At 58.1% G+C, this 21,593-nt stretch overlaps 2 protein-coding genes across 3 annotated transcripts; both read left to right on the plus strand.

The window, feature by feature from the left end:
• Positions 1 to 926: 926 nt before the first annotated feature.
• SLC25A23 (solute carrier family 25 member 23) lies at positions 927 to 11,365 on the plus strand. The gene is made up of 10 exons (XM_004595593.2): positions 927 to 1,183; positions 2,003 to 2,129; positions 2,738 to 2,825; positions 3,239 to 3,350; positions 4,456 to 4,614; positions 4,716 to 4,868; positions 5,044 to 5,151; positions 6,109 to 6,276; positions 9,205 to 9,355; positions 10,019 to 11,365. The coding sequence occupies exons 1-10, from the start codon at positions 1,025 to 1,027 to the stop codon at positions 10,201 to 10,203; spliced, it is 1,410 nt and encodes a 469-aa protein (XP_004595650.2). The 5' UTR covers positions 927 to 1,024; the 3' UTR covers positions 10,204 to 11,365.
• A 2,729-nt stretch (positions 11,366 to 14,094) lies between these two features.
• On the plus strand, positions 14,095 to 20,435 carry SLC25A41 (solute carrier family 25 member 41). Of its 2 annotated transcripts, XM_058657594.1 has the most exons (8): positions 14,095 to 14,429; positions 14,584 to 14,739; positions 14,970 to 15,122; positions 15,261 to 15,368; positions 16,100 to 16,235; positions 19,674 to 19,841; positions 19,927 to 20,074; positions 20,253 to 20,431. In XM_058657594.1, exons 1-8 carry the CDS (start codon positions 14,226 to 14,228, stop codon positions 20,284 to 20,286), a joined length of 1,107 nt encoding a protein of 368 aa, XP_058513577.1. In that variant the 5' UTR covers positions 14,095 to 14,225; the 3' UTR covers positions 20,287 to 20,431. The 2 variants fall into 2 exon arrangements, with proteins under 2 accessions (XP_058513577.1, XP_004595651.2); XM_004595594.2 differs by lacking the exon at positions 16,100 to 16,235 and having other exon boundaries at positions 14,105 to 14,429; positions 20,253 to 20,435.
• Positions 20,436 to 21,593: the final 1,158 nt, after the last annotated feature.

Raw genomic sequence — 21,593 nt, forward strand, 5'->3', positions numbered from 1 at the left:
CGTGCACCGAGGGGGCGTGAGGTCCAGCGCCCCGACACCCCGACTTCATCGTCCTCCCTACGGGAGGGCTGCTGGGGGGGGACACCCCAGCTCCCGTCGACCCCCCACCCCCACCCCGCGAGCGGTCAGCCGGCCAGCCCCCCCACCCACCCACCCCGGCGTGCGCGGCTGCGGCCCCTTTAAGACGGGCGGGACGGCGGAGGTTCAAGGCTACCCAGGGTCAGACGGGAGGTTCCGCCCAGATGGGAGGACGGGGGCGGGGCGGACGGGCGCCGCTCCGCCCGCGCTGGCCAATCAGAGCGCGACTTGGCGGCCTCGCCGCGCGCTGATCTTGCGTTTCTCAGACCGAGATTTGGAGGCGTGCGGGCGGGAAAAAAAAAAAAACCCACACGCGCGGTTGATTTTGTGTTTGAGGTGCTGCGGGCGGGCACAAAGACGCGCGAGCTGGCGCAGGGGGTTGCAAAGACGATTAGGAAAGGTGGAAAAGGGATCAAGTGCAAAAGAGATTAGCAAACCCAGCCCGCTCCCCCCTCCGCCTCCCCGGGGAGGGCGGGGAAAAAAAACATGAAAGGGTAAACTGAGGCATGCAGAAACGAAACCGCCACCCCTCCCCACTCCCCCATGTCCTCCGAATGGAAACCCCGGACATCTCCACCATCACCACCATCAGCAGAACCCGCGGGGGGCTGCCCTACCCCGGGCATCCCTCCCCACGCCCCCAGCTCCGCCCTCGCGCGCGGGTCGGGGTGGTGATGGGGGTGTAAGGGGGTGAAGGGGGAGGAGACGTCAGTCCTGGCGCGGGCGGCGACGGCTAGCAGTTCTCACCTCCTTCTTTTGCAAAGTGCCGGGGGAGGCCGGCTTTCGGAAAGGCTCTGCACCAGCCCGGGGGAGAGGAAGCTGGCCCTGCGGGGGGTGCTCCTGGGGGGGAGGGGAGGGCAGGGGCGCCCCCCTCGTGCCTCCCCCGCCACCCTGAGGCCGCTGCGCCCCTCCCCCCCACCCACCCACCCACCCCGGGGCAGGAGCCATGCGGGGGGGTGCCGGCGGCGATGCAGAGAGGCAGCAGCGCTGGGGTCGCCTCTTCCAGGAGCTAGACATTAACAAGGATGGCCGCGTGGACGTGCATGAGTTGCGCCAGGGCCTGGCCAAGCTGGGCGGAGGTGATCCGGATCGCGGTGCCCAACAGGTAAAACCCTTGTCCTGCTGACATGCAAACCCACTCCTACCCACCCACCCACCCACCCACGCACCCACACGGGCACCTCAGGAGTCCCTCTCCAGGGTGGGGGCTGGCAGACAGGCAGGCTGGCTGGCTGGCTAGCTGGCTGGCCGCCACCTGTGGCTGCGGGCCAGGACCTCCTCCTCTCTGCCTGCCCCCTGCCCCCCTGCCCACCGTCCACCCTACAGGCCCTACACGCGATTGCACCTGCCACCCTCCTCATTCCCAAAGGCGGGACACACCCTCTTCCTGAGGACTGCCCCACTTCCGGGAGACACACCCTCCTGTAGCCACCCCCCTGGGCACCTTGACTCTGTCTGCTCCAAACAGGGACCCAGTCCTGAGGTCACCCCCTTGCACCCAGCAGGAGTCGCCCCTACCTGTGACTCCAGGTACTTCTCCCTGTGCAAACTCCCATGGCTGGCTCCATGCCGCTAGCCCGGGACGGGTCCCTTAACTACAGGACCCCCAGACGGACAAGCGAACAAGTGTTGCTGAAGGGCAACCAGCTGGACAAACCTACCCCCTCCCACGGTCCCTCACTTCCTCGTCTCATGACCTTGAATGCAGACGTTGACCTTGAAGGGCCTCAGTTTGCTGGCGGGCACAGCTGAGCGCCCACCAGGGGCCTGGCGCCCATGCCTGCAATGGCCTTGGGCTTCTGGCTAAGGGAGAAGACGGGTGTCCCCGCCCTCCACACCTCCTCTAGGCACTGGAGCTGGTGGGAGGAAAAAAAGGGTGGGGGAAACTGTTGCTTGCAGCCCCCAGCTGTCTGTCTCCTGCCAGGCCATCTCCCCTGAGGGGGACACTGACCCGGATGTTGGACTCAACCTGGAAGAATTTTCGCAGTACCTGCAGGAGAGGGAAAAGCGACTGCTACTCATGTTCCGAAGCCTGGATCGGAACCAAGACGGTAAGGAGGCCCACGGGCAGGCGGGCAGATGGGGGTGGGCCTGGCCCTGCTGGGAAGACTGGGGTTGCGGTGGAGGGAGGGCTGGCATCTCCCTGGGTGACTCACGGCCTATTTTGGGAGCTCTCCTCACCCCCACCCCCTCCACCACCACCCCCAACAAGGTGTTGGGGGTGGTGGTTCAAGGCCCAGTCAGCCCAGCCCACCCCGTGTTCCTCGCAGGAAGGGGGGAGATATCCCCACCTTGGATTTTTCCCCAAAAGGGCAAAATCTGCCCCTATCCCCCCAGTGGCATTCAGACCTGCTGTGGGACATAGAGCCCCTCCCCCCCGAGCTGCTTGTGGGTTCCCAGTATGTTTTACTGTGTGGCCTGGGGAACCCTGTGGTCATTCATTCATTCATTCATTCATCACAGGCCTTCCCCCTCCCCCCCACCCCCTCCCGCTGCCACCAGTAACTTCTACGTTCAGATCTCCTGACAAAACTCAGATCCTTGAGACTGGCTCCACTCTGCCCCATTCCTTAGCCCCGGGGGCCCTCACTGTACCTACACACACACACACACACACACACAGGCTCAGGCACAGCCTAGACCACCTCGGCCCCCCCAGGTCACATCGACGTCTCTGAGATCCAGCAGAGTTTCCGAGCCCTGGGGATCTCCATCTCGCAAGAACAAGCCCAGAAAATTCTGCTCAGGTAAACCTTGTGGGGGTGTGGGGGGGTGCGGGACCAGGGGGGCACCATGGGGTTCCCTCGGCAGAGCGGAGACGTGGGAGGCGGGCAGAGATGTTGGGAGGTTAAGTGTTGGAGTCTGGCAGAGCCTGGGGGCAGCCACTGCCTCCCTCTGAGGGCCTGTCTGTACAATGGGCGTAAGGATACCATCTCCCTCCCCGGCATGGAGGTTGGGTGTCTCCTGGTTGATGCTCCAAGGCTTAGAACAGCTCTTAGTGGCGTGGCAAGTGCTCAGCATGCTGGCAGAAGTTAGTTAGGTCTCCCCACAAACCTGAGCAGCACCTGCTGGGCCCATCCCGGCCCACCCACCCACCTGCTCCACCCCGGTGACCCTGAGCCATCTGTCTGCCTGTTGCCCACCCACCCCCACCCTCCAGCATGGACCGCGACGGCACCATGACCGTTGACTGGCAGGAATGGCGCGACCACTTCCTGCTGCACTCCCTGGAAAACGTGGAGGATGTGTTGTTTTTCTGGAAGCATTCCACAGTGAGCGGGGGCGTGGGGGGCAGGCGGGACCTCGTTGGGGTCTGTCCCCTGCTCTGTGGCAGGCCCATCTGGTGGGGGGCGGGCACAGGGGCTCTTGTGGACAGGGGTGTTGGGGTCTCGGTGGGACAGCGAGTAGAGGCTTGGGGAAGCCAGGAAGAGAGAACGCAGCAGATGGGGCTGTAGGTCCCCCACCCTCAAGCCATGTGTGCACAGCTTCCTCCCGTCCTGCTTGCCCCTCTCACCTCCTACAGGATGCTGCTGCGCAATGGCACACGTGGGGAAACCCCAGAGCGTGTCTTGTGAGGGTCCTGGGAGACGGGAGGAAGACAGGGAGGTGGTCACCCTGGACCCCAAAGTGTCCATTGTGATGGATCCCAGTGGCTTTGGACGGGAACTCATTGCAAGTTCTGAAAATTCCCACCCATCACCCCTACCAGCTTGCATGGGGGCTTTGCCTAGGAGGCCTTGACTAAGGTGGGCCCTGAAGGGGGCAGAAAACACCCCTAGGAGATCTGGAGGGAGGGGATGTTTTCCAGTGGGGTCTTGCCTAGCCCTTCGCAGAGATCTCATTAGACTGGAGGAGTCTTTTTTTTTTTAAGATTTATTTTTATTGGAAAGTGAAATATACAGAGAGGAGGAGAGACAGATCTTCTGTCCGTTGGTTCATTCCCGAAGTATCCTCAACAGCCAGAGCTGAACTGGATGGGAACCCAGGAGCCTCTTCCAGGTCTTCCACGCGGGTGCAGGGTCCCGAGGCTTTGCGCCGTCCTCCACTGCTTTCCCAGGCCACAAGCAGGGAGCTGGATGGGAAGCAGGGCTTCCAGGATTAGAACCGGCGCCCATATGGGATCCTGCCATGTGCAAGGCCAGGACTGAGCTGCTAGGCTATCGCACCGGGCCTGACTGGAGGAGTCTTTATGGGGGAGGTGTTTGGGCAGGCTCCCGTAGCATGTGTCATGTTCCTTAAGAGGGACTTTAGGGCTGTGCCAGGATGTTCTGGCGGGATACAAGCCGGGACCTCCCCGGCTGTCCCCAGGAATACCTCATTTGGGCCCGAGCCCTGCCCTGCCCGGTGGCCTGATGCCCAGAGTGCCTTTGCCCTCAGGTCCTGGACATCGGTGAGTGCCTGACGGTGCCCGATGAGTTCTCCCAGCAAGAGAAGCTGACTGGCATGTGGTGGAAGCAGCTGGTGGCGGGCGCCGTGGCGGGTGCTGTGTCACGGACGGGCACGGCCCCTCTGGATCGCCTCAAAGTCTTCATGCAGGTGAGAGGGGCCCTATGGGGGTGCAGCCTGCCTGTCCCCAGCAGACCCGAGCCGGAAAGATCCCCCACTCCACCCCAACACCGCTTTGTCTTGGCGTTCAGGTGCACGCCTCCAAGACCAACCGGCTGAATATCCTGGGGGGTCTGCGTAGCATGATCCGCGAGGGGGGTGTCCTTTCCCTGTGGCGTGGCAACGGCATCAACGTGCTCAAAATTGCACCTGAGTCGGCCATCAAGTTCATGGCCTACGAGCAGGTGCTGGGGGGTGGGGAAGGGAGAGGCAGGGGGCTGGACGTGGGTTAACTTGGGGTGGGGGCTTCCAAGGGGGTGTGTGTCTGTCGCCTGCATGCTGCCCATGGCAGGCCAGTCCCATGCCTGTGGCCCCGCCCCATCCCAACCCCCCCCAGCTGTCATTTCCTGCCCACCCCAGATCAAACGCGCCATCCGAGGGCAGCAGGAGACTTTGCATGTGCAAGAGCGCTTTGTGGCGGGTTCCCTGGCTGGCGCCACGGCCCAGACCATCATCTACCCCATGGAGGTGAGGAGGGGGACTTGGCAAGGCACGGGGTGGCCTGGTGGCTTGGCTTCTCCAGGATTCTGGCCACAGTTCGTGTGAATAAGTGCCATCAGTGAGCTGCTGCGGGGGCAGCCGTCATGGGGAGTGGGGGACAGCTGTGTGTCCCAAGATGGTGGTTTTGTTGGCAGGGCGGTGGAGCGGGGGGGGGGGTGTTTCTGGGTGTCTCTGTCCTCAGAGTTAGGGTCAGAACCCTCCAAGCTGGAGCTTGGGGCAGTGAGAGCTGCAGAGTGTTGGAATTCTGGGGTGCTGCCTTCTGTCCGCCGCACTATGCCTACTGCGGCATCCATCTGCCTCATGGAGCAATGTGGCTGCTACTGCTCCGCTCATCACATTGCACATTCTAGCCACGACTTTCTGGAGGTTGTCCTTTCTTTTCTTCCTTCCTGCCTCCCTTCCTCCCTTCCTTCTTCCCTTCCTTCTTTCCTTCCTTCCTTCTTCTGGCCCCTTGACCAGGACTTAGGGACTCGCCCCGGGGGAAGCTGGGAATGTAATCTTCCTCCTGAGGGGCTGTGTACAAGTGCCATCCTGAGGTATGGATGCCATCCTGGCTGGTGTAACTGTGCCTAGGTAGTGAGAGCAGAAGGCCGAATCAGGTGGCTTGCCGTGTTTTTAAATTTATTTATTATTATCCCTATTATTTCCCGTGATAGTTTGATAGGTATTTCCCCTCCCCATCTTTTCCTCATGTTCTCACAGTAGCAAAGTCCTTTAGTAACAGTTGCAGCTTTCACTTTCTGCTCTTATTTAAGTATTTCCAGGCATGGCAACAATAGCACAGTTAGAACTTCTAGAACATTCCATCATCCTTAGGCCACCTGCTTCCCGGGAGTGCCTGTTGAGGGTTGCAAGGGTGCTCTGGTGGAGGGAGGAAGGGAGAGGAGAACTGCCTTTGCAAGGGTCCCCGGGGTGCCCACCCAGGTGCTGAAGACGCGGCTAACCCTGCGCCGGACCGGCCAATATCGGGGGCTGTTGGACTGCGCCCGGCGGATCCTGGAGCGGGAGGGGCCCCGCGCCTTCTACCGCGGCTACCTGCCCAACGTGCTGGGCATCATCCCCTATGCGGGCATCGATCTGGCCGTCTATGAGGTCAGTGGGCACCCCTTGCACCCCTGGCCTCGTGTGGCCTCCTACAGGTTGTTGCGGAAGGGGCGGCAGCATGGAATCTTCGGGAACCTCAGCAGGCACCAAATCGCTTTCCTTTTCACTTTACCATGGCAAGATTATTTCTTTTTTAAGATTTATTTTTAATTGAAAAACTAGATTTACAGAGAGGAGAGACAGAGAGAAAGATCTTCCATCCACTATTGGTTCACGCTTCAAGTGGCCACAACGGTCAGAGCTGCACTGATCCAAGGCCAGGAGCCAGCAGCCTCTTCCGGGTCTCCCACATGGTGCAGGGTCCCAAGGCTTTGGGCCGTCCTCCACTGCTTTCCCAGGCCACAGGCAGGGAACTGGATGGGAAGTGGGGCTGCTGGGATTAGAACCGGTGGCCATGTGGGATCCCGGGCATGAAATACAAGGACCTTAGCCACTAGGCTACTATACCAAGCACAAGATTATTTTCTAAGAAAAAGTATTTATGGGCCCGGTGCAATGGCTCAATTGGCTAATCTACCCCCTTCAGGCGCTGGCATCCCATAGGGGCTCCGGTTCATGTCCTGGCTGTTCCACTACCCATCCAGCTCCCTACTTTTAGGAAAGCAGTGGAGGACGGCCCAAAGCCTTGGGACTGTGCACCTGCATGGGAGACCCATCAGAAGCTCCTGGCTCCTGGCTTCAGATCGGCACAACTCCAGCCGTTGGGGTCGCTTGGAGAGTGAATCAGCAGACCAAAGATCTTTCTGTCTCTCCTTCCCTCTGTACATCTGCCTTTCCAATAAAAATAAGTCTTAAAAAAAAATATCCATTATGAAAGGCAGACTTAGAGATCTTGCATGCGCTGGCTCACTCCTCAGATGGTCAGCACGAGGCCGCTCCGATGCCTGGAGCCAGGAGCCTCTTTCTGGTCTCCCACATGGGTGCAGCTGCCCGGGTACTTGGACTGTCTTCCACTGCTTTCTCAGGCACATGAGCAGGGAGCTGAATGGAAAATGAGCAGCCGGGACTCGAACCAGTGCCTGTATGGGATGCCGGCATCACAGGCAATTAGCTGCTGTGCCACAAAACCTTTCACTTGCAGGTCAGCTTTCCTGGGGCACCTTCAGGGTCGCCTATGGCCCCCAGAGTCCTGAAAGCAGCAGACAACCCCCCTCCCCAGAGATGCCTATAGAGTGTGTGGGACCCCGCCTTTCTCCAGGCCAACTTCTGAGCACAGCCATCACCATGGAAACCGTACCCCGTGACCAGCATGGTGGGGTTTGCGAAGACAGGCAGGAATGAAGAAATTGTTGCTGTTTCTCTCTGGGAGCTTTCTTTCTATTGTTTTTTTTTTTTTCCTGGGTGAGCCCCTCTCCCCCCATTTCCACCCAGTAAGCACCAGCCTGGCTAGGTCCCCCTGAGAAACTCAGGACATCCCAGAGAGAGAGAGAGGTGGGTTCCCAAATATACATATATACACATATATATACCTCCAGGCACCTGGGCATCCTCCGCTCGCTTTTCCAAGCGCCTGAGCAGGGAGCTCGGGGGGAAGTGAAGCAGCCGGGACGTGAGCCAATGCTGTCTTGGCATGTGGTGGCTGTTGCCTATCATGGCTTAACCCTCTGTGGCACACCTAGAGAGACCACAGCTGGGGTATGTGGGCTCCAAGCAAGCTCTACAGGATGGGGAGTAGGCTCGCACCCACGAACCCTCAGGGGTCACACTCAGTCCCTGGCCAGGACCCTGGCGGGACTCTGTCTCAACTCAACTTCCCTGCACCTGTTCCCTCTACCTGCCCTCCCCGGCTCTGGCCCCAGGCAACCACAGGAAGCCTAGCAACTGCTCACTCATTCGTTCATGTGCTTAGCAACTGTTTAGAGCGCCCAGTGACTGGACTGGTCTGTAAGCAGGTAAAGCTTCCACCTTGCAGCACCGGCATCCCATATGGACTCCAGTTCACGGCCCAGTTGCTCCACTTCCCTCCCAGCTCCCTGCCTGTGACCTGGGAAAGCAGTGGAGGACGGCCCAAAGCCTTGGGACCCTGCACCCACATGGGAGACCTGGAAGAAGCTCTTGGCTCCTGGCCTCGGATCAGTGCAGTTCTGGCCGTTGTGGCCATTTAGGGAGTGAACCAACAGATGGAAGATTTTTGTCTCTTTCTTTCTCTCTCTCTCTGCTTTTCAAGTAAAAACAAACAAACAAAAAAATAGGGTTTCTTTTCCAATGTAACTGCTGGGTGGGCAGTTGGCACAGCTGGCAATGCCCACAGTCCACAGCAGAGGGTGACACAACCTACAACAGAGTGCCTGGGTTGTCCCCCCCCGCAGGGTTCCTGACCCCAGCTCGCCCGCTGATGCCCACCCTGCACCAGGGTCCCTGCCACCTGCAAGGACAGTGCTGAACATCCTGCCTTCTTGCTGGCTCCTGTGTGGCTGGTGGTAGTGCCACTTTAGCTCTGATGCTGATCAGGAGGCAGGGCTTGTCCTCAGCCAGTGACACCTGCAGGGACCCAAGATCATGTTCTCAGGCAGCTGGAGCCAAGATCTCACCCCCACATTGGTGTAACTGCCATGGAGCTGGGGTGGGATTCGTCTCTTGGGGTCCCCTGGGAGGCAGCTTGCAGCGTGCCCCAGCCCCCTGGAAGGGGAGAGGGAGGGAGTTTGGGGCACTAATGCATGGAACCAGTCACTGGAATCCCTCCAGGCCCTCTGCATGGCCAGGCTTGGGGCCTGGACGGTGCTGAGAGCTCCCACTGGGTCTCCCAGAGTCCCCAGGCTGAGCAGAGAAGGCACCTGCTGGAAGGTACACCCCCGGGTGGTGGCCCAGGCTAGAAGTGGCTGCCCCAGGCCACAGCCCCGCCCCACCTCCCCCAGCTGTGGCAACCACTCCCAGCCGCCCTTCCTCCCTGATCCTCCCCCCAACTCCCCTCTCCAGACCCTGAAGAACCGCTGGCTCCAGCAGGCGGGCCACGAGTCAGCCAACCCCGGCATCCTTGTGCTCCTGGCCTGCGGCACCATCTCCAGCACGTGTGGTCAGATAGCCAGCTACCCGCTGGCCTTGGTGCGGACTCGTATGCAGGCCCAAGGTGAGGCTCACCCCATGACGGGTGTGGTGGGCTGGTGTCAGAGCTTGCTCACCCTGTCCCCCTGGGGACTGGGATCCACCCTACCACCCCCCCGCAGGGTTTGGAGGGCCTCGGTTTACCCACTGGGACCCCTGGCTGGGATGGCTGGATGGAGCCAGAGAACAGGTGGCTTAGGGCCAGGCACCTGCTGTGATGGGGAGGGGTGGGGGAAGGACTGGGGTCATGGAAGGTCAAGGTCATGTCAGTGAGTGGGTGGGTGGGGTCTTTTCCACCTTTCTCTTGCTTGGGGGTTCCTTCTCCTGCCCACCCCACCCCCAACTCTTCCCCTGGATCTGTTTTTGAGAATTTCCTTAGGGGAGGGACGTTGGGTTAGTCAGCGCAGACTCCACGGGACTCCACCATCCAGGACTGACTTCGGGGTGACCGGAGGAGGACAGGAGGGCTCCCCGCTTGCCACCCCAGCAGGACTGTGGAAACAGAAATTGGGAAGAGAAGTAGAGAGAGGTTAGGAAAAGGGAGAGAGATGGAGTGGAAACAGGGGATGTGCCCACCACTGCACGCCTCAGGCAGTGCCGACTGCTGCCCCACCCTACGCTCCCGCCTTGTGCAGGGTGGGGACGTGGCCTCACCCAGCCCCTCCCCTGTCCGTCCCCCTTGCCCCAGCCTCAGTGGAGGGCGCACCACAGCACTCCATGCTGGCCCTACTCCGACACATCCTGGCCCAGGAGGGCGTGTGGGGCCTGTACCGAGGCATCGCGCCCAACTTCATGAAGGTCGTACCGGCCGTGAGCATCTCCTATGTGGTCTACGAGAACATGAAGCATGCCCTGGGGGTCACATCCAGGTGAGGGACCCAGAGCCCTATGCCCCCCACCCCACACACGCACACAGGATCTCTGAGCCACTGGAGACCAGCAACTTTCCCCAACCCCAGCTCATCAACTTCACCCACTGGACCCCAACACCCTAGGTCCTTGAACCTGAAGGCTTTCCACGCCCCAGCCCTAAGTCCTTGTCCCCTCCCTGACCCCACTGAGACACTGGAACCTGCACCCCAACATGCCCAAAGTGGATCCCACCCCCTGGGTCTTCACCACTGGATGTCCACCGGCCATACAAGGACCTTGACCCTACAATCACAGGGTCACACATGGACCCCCATCGCCACGCCCCCCAGCCCTTAGCTCCCTCAGGGACCAGATTCAGTGTGTCTTCCCAACCCACCGCCCCTGCACACTGGGTCCTACTCCCCCTTGCCCTGAGATCCCTTTGCTCCGAGCCCTGCATCTCCAAGTCTCACCACTGCCATCTGGATGACAAGAAACCTCAACCACTGGATCCCAGATCCCCCTCACTGGATCTCCAAGTTCCTTTACCTCAACACTGGGTCCCAGATCCTGCTACTCCGGCTGCTAGATCGATCCCAGCATTTCAAGCCTGAAGCCCATCACACCCCACCCCATCCCACCCCCATGGATCTCAGATACCCAAACTTCCTCCCACCCCAAACCAGGCTGTCACCTGCCCTGGATCCCTAAAATCTCCACAATGGAAACACACACCCCCCCAAAAAATAGCAAGTGGATCTGGCCACTGGTAGCTGCTAGATTCCCAATTTGACATCCCAAATCCCTTCACTACATGCCAAGAACTGAACCCCTGGTTTCTAAGGGGATCCCCAAGGCCTAGAGCCAGACTCCCCACCAACAAGCCTAGACCCCACTCGTCGGATGACAGAATCACGGATCCTTTGCACTGCTCCCTACGGCCATGATGAGGTGGGTTTACCAAGGACCCCAAATCCTGGCCTGTGTCCTGTTCAAGAAGATAGAGGGTTGCACCCCCACACCCACCCACACATCTGTGAAGCCGCACCTGATCCTGTGGGGAGACACACCTCCCGCTGCCCCCAAGCCTTTGCCATGTCTTCCATCCATTTGTCTTCCAGCCCTTTCCCAAGCCACGGGCAAGTACCTCCCCCCTGCCCAAACACACACACACATGATGACCCGGGGGCTCTATTGTGGGTTAAGGCAACCGGCAAATATGACAAGAAAACCCTGCTCCCAGGCCGGACACAACACTGCCAGCCTTGCCCTAGATTCTGCCCTAGTCGGACGCTGCGGGGGGAGCGGGAAGGCCAGACCTACGGGGACCCACAGGCGCAGGCACCCCGGACCCCCGAGCTCACACTGCAGGGCTATTTTTCTACCAGAAACAAGAGATGAACACTGCCCCCCACCCCACCCCCACCTGACCCTCGCGCATTCTGCACTTTATACTTGGATGCTGAATTTAGGAGAATCGGGGGACCCCCCCCGGCCCTGCTCCTCCTCATCAGTACCTTGGGGAACCCTACATTGAGAAATTGCAAAAGAGAAAGCGGAGGGGGCTGAAGAACCTACTCCCCCTCAACCTTGTGACTTCCCTCCCCTCCTCACCTCCCTTGCCTGCCTGTTATTTCAAAGGGAAAAAAAGAACAGAAGGAATAAATTTTCTAAGCTCTTCGGTTGTTTTTTGTTTTGTTTTTACTGTGGGAGGGGAAGGACAGGTGGATGTGGTGGCCGCTGAAGCTATCCTGGTTGGGGATGTTTCCCCATCTCCATCATACACAGCTCCATCGGGCCAGAGATGACTACGCCCCCACCTTGTTTATGACACCTGCCAATTTTCTCTGTGTTTGTGCATTTATATTTGTGAAACAGATCTTCCATCCTCAACTGGCTGCAGCGGCTGCAGTTGGGCCAGGGCAAAGTTAGGAACCAGGAACTCTATCCAGGCCTCTCCAAGCACTTGGCAATTGCTGCCTTCCCGTTGGTGTGGAGCTCAAACTGCCAGCACAGAGTTCTGGGGTTTATGTATATTGTGCCTCTTTATAAACTTTTTGAATATCCTGTATAATTGAGAGGATGAGAGATAGGGAGCTAGAGTGGTAAGGATAAATGGATGGATGATGGATGGATGATGGATGGGTGGATAGATAGTTTTAGAGCGATGAAATGATGCTGCATGGAAAACAGACTGGTAGATAGATGGCGAGATGGTATAATGCATGAATAGGGCCCGGCGGCGTGGCCTAGCGGCTAAAGTCCTCACCTTGAATGCCCCAGGATCCCGTATGGGCGCAGGTTCTAATCCCGGCAGCCCCACTTCCCATCCAGCTCCCTGCTTGTGGCCTGGGAAAGCAGTGGAGGACGGCCCAAGGCTTTGGGACCCTGCACCCGCATGGGAGACCCGGAAGAGGTTCCTGGTTCCCAGTTCCCAGCTTCAGATCGGCGCAGCACCGGCCATTGCACTCACTTGGGGAGTGAATCATCGGATGGAAGATCTTCCTCTCTGTCTCTCTTCCTATCTGTATATCTGACTTTGTAATAAAATAAATAAATCTTTAAAATAATAATAATAATAATGCATCAATAGACAAGCAGCAGCAGTTTAGCTGGCTCTCCATAGCTACAGTTTCTGCATCTACAGAGTCAACCAAATGAGGATCCAAAGTCTTCAGGGAATGGGGGCTGGCACTGTGGCTCCACAGACTAATCCACCTGAAAGACGAATCCCTTAGGGGCACAGGTTCATGTCCCAGCTGCTCCACTTCCTATCCAACTCCCTGCAAGTGGCCTGGGAACGCTTTTTTTAAATCAGGAAGAAGACATTGTATCTTTGTTTTTTTTAAAGATTTTATTATTATTGGAAAGCCGGATATACAGAGAGGAGGAGAGACAGAGAGGAAGATCTTCCATCCGATGTTTCACTCCCCAAGTGAGCCGCAACGGGCCGGTACGCGCCGATCCGATGCCGGGACCAGGAACCTCTTCCGGGTCTCCCATGCGGGTGCAGGGTCCCAAAGCCTTGGGCCGTCCTCTCCTGCCTTCCCAGGCCACAAGCAGGGAGCTGGATGGGAAGTGGAGCTGCCGGGATCAGAACCGGCGCCCATATGGGATCCCGGGGCTTTCAAGGCGAGGACTTTAGCCGCTAGGCCACGCCGCCGGGCCTGACATTGTATCTTTTACTGAAAGCATAGAGGCTGTTATACTTGTCACCCTTCCCCGTGTTTAGGGAAGACTATGACAAGACACTAAAGCAGTGATGAAGGAACCCTGATCATGACTTGGGCGCCAAGCCCTCCACAGGTGATCTCAACTAGAGGGGCAGGCATCGGCCCGGGGCTTACGTCCTAACTTTGGTTCCCAGTCCCATCTTCCCGTTAATGCAGGGTCTTGGAGGCAGGGCAGGGCAGAAAGCACCCAGACTTTGGTCCCTGCCACCCAAATGGGAGACCCAAATTGAGTTCCCTTGTTCCTGGCTTTGGTCCTGGCCCAGCTTTCGTCCTGGACGTCGTGTGTACTTGGGGAGCCAATGAACAGGTGGGAACTCTCTCTGCCCAGTGCCCAAAAGAGTATGGCTGGGGCTGGGTCAGGCTGAAGCTGGGAGTCGGGAACCGCACCCGGGCCTCTCACGTGGCTGGCAGGACATTGACAGGAGCCCTGGGACTCCTGTGTGGGACTTGGTGTTCCAACCCGCATCTTAACCTCTGGGCCAACCACACAGCCACTAGTCCAACCCTCTCACCCTCATCCCCACCTTCAGATTGCACCCCATGGAAGCTGGGGCTACGATAGAAGCATCTTGGAGAGTCGCAGTTCGAAATCCTCGCACTCCAGGTTTGGGGGATCTGAGATGAAGCACCTGGAGCATGCGCAGTGAGGTCATGAGACCCCCTCTATGACATCATTATTCCATAAGGCCTCCAATTTATGTGGCCGCTGGTTCCTGCCACGAGCCACATCCCCGAGTGTGACAAAGGAAGGAACAGCACTCCCCCTCTCTCCAAACCGCCCCCACCCCCGTGTCCCAGCCTCCAGCTGCCATGCGCTCACATCACGAGGAAGCAAGGAAGTCTTGTTCCAGGGTTCAGACCCTGGAGAAGACAGTCCAGTCCCCGTTCCCCAAAGACCCAGCCACCTCACCCTCGCCCCTGGCCGCCTCCTGGAACCCCGGCTGCACACACGTGTTCGGTTATGTGTTTGGGCATGTGTCTGAGAACCATCTAGACCATCTCCCATCTCAACAGGTGAGTTGAGGCAGCCAGGGGTCTCCCAACACCTGCAGCTGGGACTGGGAAAGAGAGGTTCAATGACAACTCGCCTACTGGTCTGGACCAGGGGCGGGAGGGAGGGGGACGGCGCCTACAGCCTGTCTGGGCAAGGGCTGGCTGTGGTCCACAGGTTTTGGACACAGGGGAGCAGCTGATGGTTCCTGTGGAAGTCTTGGAGGTGGCCAATGAGGGAGCCTTGTGGAAGTTTCTGCTCTCGGGAGCCATGGCTGGGGCGGTGTCCCGCACGGGCACAGCCCCTCTGGACCGCGCCAAGGTGTACATGCAGGTGTGCGGAGGGGAGGGCAGGCAGGGGCATGGGGAGTGAGGGGGTAGCTGGAGCTTGGGGCTGATGATGCTAGGGCAGGGGGGAGAGGGGCGGAGTTGGAGTCCTGAAGGAGCCAGAGAGGCCCTGGAGGAAATTGCAAAAGGCCTGCATGGGACTGGGGTGGTGGTGGAGTGATTCCCTCAGACACATCTCCCCACCCCACCTGCCTCCCTTCGCCCCCCTCCCCCCAGGTCTACTCATCCAAGACGAACCTGATGAACCTGCTGGGGGGGCTACGCAGTATGGTTCAGGAGGGGGGCGTCCGCTCCCTGTGGCGTGGCAATGGCATCAACGTGCTCAAAATTGCCCCCGAGTACGCCATCAAGTTCTCCGTCTTCGAACAGGTGCCCACGCAGATCTGGGAGCTCCATATCCAACACGCACCCTGGCGTGCCCTCTTCCCCTGGCTGGGCTCAAGGGTGGGACAACAGCTGGCTCCTGCCTCACTCTGCTCCCCTGCCCCCACCCCAACAACCTGCTAGTGCAAGAATTACTTCTGCGGAGTGCACGGCTCCCCGCCCTTCCAGGAGCGCCTGCTGGCTGGCTCCCTGGCCGTGGCCATCTCCCAGACGCTCATCAACCCCATGGAGGTAAGAGAGTGGCCACTCCACGGGCAGGGACAGGAGGCCAGGCTGGGAGTTAGCTGCCACCCACCTGGAACTGGCTGGTCCTACTCCTCCTCCTCCCTCGCCCCACTTCGTCTTTTTTGTTGTTTAAAAGATTTGTTTATTTTTATTGGAAAGTCAGATATACAGAGAGGAGAAGAGACAGAGAAGAAATTGTCCATCCACTGGTTCACTCCCCAAATGGCTGCAATGGCCAGAGCTGAGCCCATCTGGAGCCAAGAGCCAGGAGCTTCCTCCAGGTCTCCTACATGAGTGCAGGGGCCCAAGGCTTTGAACCATCATGAACTGCTTTCCCAAGTCACAAGCAGGGGAGCAGGATGGGAAGCAAGGCTGCCAGGACACAAACCAGCACCCATATGGGATCCAGGCGAGCGAATAAGGCAAGGACTTTAGCCACTAGGCTATGGTACCAGGCCCTCCACACTTTATATTTTAAAGATGTATTTATTTGAAAGGCTGAGGTATGTGTAGAGGTCTTTCACCTGTTGGTGCCCTCCTCAAATGGTCAAAAGTGCCCAAGGTTAGCCGAGCAGAAACCAAGAGCCCACAGCTCCAGCTGGGTCTCCCACGCGGGTGTCCCGACCACTAGAGCCATCTTCTGCAGCTTTCCCTAATCCGTTAGCAGGTAGCTGGATGAGAGGTGAAGCCACACACAGAACATGAACCGGTGCCCATATGCAATACTGATGTTTCAGGGGTTGGTTATACCCACAACGCCACAACGCCGGACCCCAAGACTCCACGTTTTAGAGCAGTTTGGGGTTTACCGGAACAGGAGGCAGAAAGCGTCCCCACAGTCCTCCGTGGGGACACACACAGTCTCCTGCAGCGGTAGGCGGTACTTTTGGTTACCATAGTGATGTATTGCTAACATCACGGCTGGCCTCTTGCTTGTGTACGCTCTGCGGAAATTTTCACAAAATATGTGTTTTTCCTGACTTCTCGAAACGGCAAGGTGAAGGAAAGATGGAGAGACAGAATAATCTCCCACCTGCTCGGTCAGTCCCTCAGGGTCCCTAAGAGCCAAGGGCTGCACCAGGCTGGAGGGGGGCACTCCGTCGGGGTCTCCCGCACAGGTGAAACGGCCCCAGGAATTTGAACCATGACAACACACGCTGGACTGGATTCAGAGGCAGACATCACACACAGGATTCTGACCCAGGGTACATCCCCAAAGCCCCTCCAGCCTCCTGGGTGGCCTGATACACATGCCAAGACACGCACGCCCACGAGAGGTGTCACCACCCGCTGGGGCACCCTGTCCCTTCACCGCCGCCTCCCAGCCTCTCCCTCAGGTCCCTGGTCCCTCACATCTCCTGTCTGGCGCTATCATATGCCTTCTTATGTTGGCTTCTGCCGCTTGAAGGCCATATTGTGTTGGATTGTATTGTGTTTGCTTGGTCTGTTTCCTAGGATTTTATTCCATGCGGATATCATTTTTTATTTTTAGCAGGAACACAGGCTTTATTTTTAAAGATTCATTTTTACTGGAAAGATACGCAGAGAGCAGGAGAAACAGAGAGGAAGATCTTCCATCTGCTGGTTCACTCCCCAGGCAGCCACAACAGCCGGAGCTGAGCCGATCCCAAGCCAGGAGCCAGGAGCCTCATCCGGGTCTCCCATGCGGGTACAGGGTCACAAGGCTTTTGCTTTCCCAGGCCATAAGCAGGAGTCGGATGGGAAGCGGGACTGCCGGGATTAGAACCTGCGCTCATATGGGATTCCAGCATGTTCAAGGCGAAAATTTTAGCTTCTAGGCTATCATGCCAGACCCTCAACTTTATTTTTTAAAGGTTTATTTTATTTACTTGAAAGATAGAATGATAGGGTCCTGCACGATGGCTCAGTGGCTAAATCTGTGCCTTTATGCAGCAGGATCCTATATGGGTGCTGGTTTGTGTCCAGGCTGCTCTACTGTCCATCCAGCTCCCTGCTTGTGGCCTGGGAAAGCAGTGGAGGACGGCCCAAAGCCTTTGGACCCTGAACTTGCGTGGGAGACCCTGAAGAGGCTCCTGGTTCCTGGTATCAGATCAGCTCAGCTCTGACTATTGTGGCCATTTGGGGAGTGAAACAACAGATAGGAGATATTTCTCTGTGTCTTTCCTTCTTTCCATAAATCTGATCTGCTTTTCCAGTAAAAATTAAAATAAATATTTAAAAAATTATTTTACTTATATGAAAGGCAGAATGAGGGCCCGGCGCAGTAGTCTAGCAGCTAAAGTCCTTGCCTTGCACGTCCAGGATCCCATATGGGCACCGGTTCTAATCCCAGCAGGCCTGCTTCCAACCAACCTCCCAGCTTGTAACCTGGGAAAGCAGTGGAGGATGGCCCAAAGCCTTGGGACCCTGTACCCACATGAGAGACCTGGAGGAAGTTTCTGGCTCCTAGCTTCGGATCAGCTCAGCTCTGGCCCTTGCAGCCACTTGGGGAGTGAATCATCAGATGGAACATCTCTGTCTCTCCTCCTCTCTGTGTATCTGACTTTCCAATTTAAAAAAAAAAAAATAGAAAGGCAGAATGACAGAGAGGAGAGATCTTCCATTCCCCCAAACAGCTGCAGCAGCTGGAGATGAGCCAATCTGGAGTCAAGCGCTTCCCCTGGGGTTTAGGATCGCAGGGTCCCAAGGCTTTGGGCCGTCCTCCACTGCTTTCCCAGGCCACAGGCAGGGAGCTGGATGAGAAGTGGAGCAGCCGGGACACAAACCAGTGCCCATATAGGATCCTGGCTCTTGGAGGTGGATGATTAACAAATTGAGCCATTGCACCAGTCCCAAAATAAACAAATATTTTTAAAATGCAGAAGAATAGAGGTTGATTGGGGATTCAAGAGTTTTTGGAGGCCCGGGCTGGGAAGCTACAGTTGGCAAGGGCCTTGTGTTCACATGATGTCCTGGCAGATCAGCTGGTGGGCAAGCAGGTGCAGGTGGGCACCCTGGTGGGATGTGGGAGGGTATCCTGGCCCTGAGAGGAAGGCTGCATTGAAGTTACTGGACAGACCCTGGCCTGACCCAGCCCCAGCTGTCATGCAGGGATGCAGGAATCAAACAGCAGATCTCTCTCCAAACTTTTTTTTTTTTTTTTTTAATCTAAAGCAAGAGAGCCATTTGACCCAACTTTTCAATCTCTCTGACCTCCCTCCTCAACTCCATCCCCAAAGGGTCCCTTGCCCCGGATTGGGAGGGTGGGGACGGATGTCTTCCTCTTGATCTTAAGGCAAAGTGAGCTGTAGACTTTAATTAACATACCCCTAAGAATCCTGTCAAACCCTTGTGGCCTTTGCCTTCCCACACCCTGTTCTGTCCTCAGGGTTAAGTTTCCTATCAGTTACAGGCTCATGGGGGGTGGGAGCCACAGGGAGACACGCCCTTATCATTGTATTTGAAAGGCACAGGCCTGGGGGCAAGGAGAGAGATCTCCTAGCCATGGCTCACTGTTCAGATGCCAGCAAGGAACTGGATTAGAAAGACAGACCTGGGGCGGGAGCCATGCCCCATGTGGGCGCCAATTCGGAGTCCCAGCTGCTCCGCTTCCCAGCACCATGGGGAAGACCTGGATGGAGCTCCTGGCTCCTGGCTCCGGCTCAGCCCAGTCCTAACCACTGTGGCCACTTCAGGAGTGAGCTACGGGATTTCTCTCTCTCACACACCTCTCTCTATATAACTCTGCCTTTTTGGCTGAGACAAAGACCCCAGGCACTCCAGCATGAGTTGAACTGAAATCCAGCCATGCTTTTTTTTTTCCCCTTTAAAATTTACTCCTACTGAACAAGTTTTTTTTTTTCCCCTTGTTATTATTCCCTAAACAATACTGCATAGCAACTATCCCGCAGCATTTACACTGTGGGAGGTAGCGCAGGTAACTGAACGTGACCAAGTACACCCAGGAGAACTCCTGAGGCTGCATGCCAAGAGTCCACCATCTTGTACTGGGGATTTGAGCATCTCAGGTTACACACCCACGGGGGACCCCCGACCCAACCCCTCGCAGACAATTTCTCTGCCTTTTGCATCAAGTTTTAAGATGAACTGGGTCCCTTGAGAAGTCCATTACTCCCTTCTGGGGGTGTGCTTCCCTCCACCCCGGTCTTCTCCTACCCCCAAATCCAGTGCTGGGACAGGGGGCTCATTCTGTGCGGCCACACAGATCCACATTTATGCCACCTTGCAGACTACGCTTTCCACCCAGGAACCTTTAGGGGAGTAGCGATGAGGAGGGGACGGGGTCCAGGGGCAGCTGCCCCCCACAGCCCACCGACACATCTTGCACAGGTACTGAAGACACGGCTGACCCTGCGGCGGACTGGCCAGTACCAGGGGCTGCTAGACTGCGCCCAGCAGATCCTGCGGCGGGAAGGCACACTCGCCCTGTACCGCGGCTACCTGCCCAATATGCTGGGCATAATTCCCTATGCGTGCACGGACCTGGCTGTCTACGAGGTGGGTGCACGCCGGGAGGGACAGGCAGGGTGGACACGCCCCACCCCAGCCCCATCTTCTTGGCCATTCCCTCCGTCTCCTGCAGCTGCTCCAATGCTTGTGGCTAAAGTCAGGCAGGGACATGGAAGACCCCAGTGGCTTGGTCAGTCTGTCGTCCGTCACGCTGTCCACCACCTGTGGCCAAATGGCCAGCTACCCGCTGACCTTGCTGCGTACCCGGATGCAGGCGCAAGGTCAGCCTGACCTCCCTACCTCTCCCCTCCCTGAGAGGGTGCGGTCATCTCGGATTGGGGAGTGGGAGCGGAAGAGGAGAGAGCCTCTCTCCTGCCCAGCCTTGGTTCTTTGACCAATCCTACCCTAATCCCTCCTGAATTCTTCACCTGAGTCTGCCCCGCCCTGTTTTCCGTGCAGACATCGTGGAAGGTTCCAAGCCCACCATGGGTAGGGTCTTCCGGTGGATTCTGGCCCAGCAGGGCTGGCCAGGCCTGTACCGGGGCATGACCCCCACGCTCCTGAAGGTGTTGCCTGCGGGAGGCATCAGCTACGTGGTGTACGAAGCCATGAAGAAGACCCTGGGCGTGTAGGCCAACGACAAGGGGGGGGACACGCACTGACGAGGCATGGGACAGCGGTTAGGGTTTCCCAGTCACCCCCATCCACCCCCCAAACCTGCAGGCTATCCAGGCCCTGGGGTGGGAGGATGGCTGCACAAGGAGGCTGGAAGGAGCTGCGACCTGGATGAGAAGATTCCCAGGAGGAAGCCCTTGCCGTCTGCACCGCGGGAGTGCAGTGTAGACTCCACCAGGCTGGATGCCCGAGGCTGCGGGTCCAGGGTGGCTCCCAGGGCGGCAAAAACATCGGTGAATGTGCAATCAGAAAATAAAAATGGACGTTGTTTGAGGTGTGTGGTGGAATTGGGTGGCCTCTCAGCATGGCAGGCGGTGGCTCTGATCTTGGGAGCCTGAGGTGCAGGGAAGAAGTGGGGTGTGTGGACGCATGGCAGGGAGGGGAGGAGGTCCCCCCTAGATGTCCACCGAGTCCCGAGGCCTCAAGCGGGCCACGTGCTGGGCCTCCCGAGGCGCGAACCCGGGGACTTGGGGAGGCCCGGCCAGGCTCGTCCGGGTGGCCGCCGCCCACGTCGGCTGCCATTCACGCCGTCTCCCCGTCGAGGCCGACGCAGTTCCTTGCTTGCCATTGGTCCGCCACGGTGTCAGTCTCCTCCACACCCGCCCATGTCGCTTCACCATTGGCTGACAGGGCCCCGTGGATCACAAGAAGCAGTCAGATCCGAATCCGACCTCATCCCCTAGAACTCATCAGGGATTGGGTCCCATGGGCAAGCACCGCCTCCCCGCACGTCCTCATTGGCTCGCGTACATAGCTGTCACGTCGAACGTCCGCCCAGCCAGTCCAAACGAAGGAGGTGGCGGGGCGGTGTCTTGGGCTAAAAGTCCCGCCTTCCAGACCACGTGACTATTCTGAGCCGTCCATCTTAATTCTTGGCACCGCCCCTCACTGGTGAACTCACGCCTCATTGGCTCTTCCTGCTCCTCCGATCTCCTCCCTGTGCCCGCCCCCTGCCAGCAGCGCGTGGTTCATTGCCTCCCAGAGCTGTCCGTCACCTCGTCACCTCCCGCCCACTGCCCCTTGCCGCATTCCCTATTGGTCGCTGAGCTCACAGGGCCTGGATTGGGTCGTCGCGGGAGAGCAGCGGCTGCTTCGGATTGGCCGAGACGACGGCGGCGACGGCAG

Source organism: Ochotona princeps, chromosome 33 (genome assembly GCF_030435755.1).
Source record: "Ochotona princeps isolate mOchPri1 chromosome 33, mOchPri1.hap1, whole genome shotgun sequence".
NCBI classification, from domain to species: Eukaryota; Metazoa; Chordata; class Mammalia; order Lagomorpha; family Ochotonidae; genus Ochotona; species Ochotona princeps.

What these genes read in the sequence shown, in the direction of transcription:
- SLC25A23 (XM_004595593.2), top strand. Translation starts at nt 1,025, where the DNA reads ATGCGGGGGGGTGCCGGCGGCGATGCAGAGAGGCAGCAGCGCTGGGGT. An exon ending in GCCTCAAAGTCTTCATGCAG is followed by an intron (nt 4,615 to 4,715) that starts GTGAGAGGGGCC and finishes CTTGGCGTTCAG; the next exon opens with GTGCACGCCTCCAAGACCAA. An exon ending in TCGATCTGGCCGTCTATGAG is followed by an intron (nt 6,277 to 9,204) that starts GTCAGTGGGCAC and finishes TCCCCTCTCCAG; the next exon opens with ACCCTGAAGAACCGCTGGCT.
- SLC25A41 (XM_004595594.2), top strand. Translation starts at nt 14,226, where the DNA reads ATGCGCTCACATCACGAGGAAGCAAGGAAGTCTTGTTCCAGGGTTCAG. An exon ending in CGGACCTGGCTGTCTACGAG is followed by an intron (nt 19,842 to 19,926) that starts GTGGGTGCACGC and finishes CGTCTCCTGCAG; the next exon opens with CTGCTCCAATGCTTGTGGCT. An exon ending in TACCCGGATGCAGGCGCAAG is followed by an intron (nt 20,075 to 20,252) that starts GTCAGCCTGACC and finishes TTTTCCGTGCAG; the next exon opens with ACATCGTGGAAGGTTCCAAG.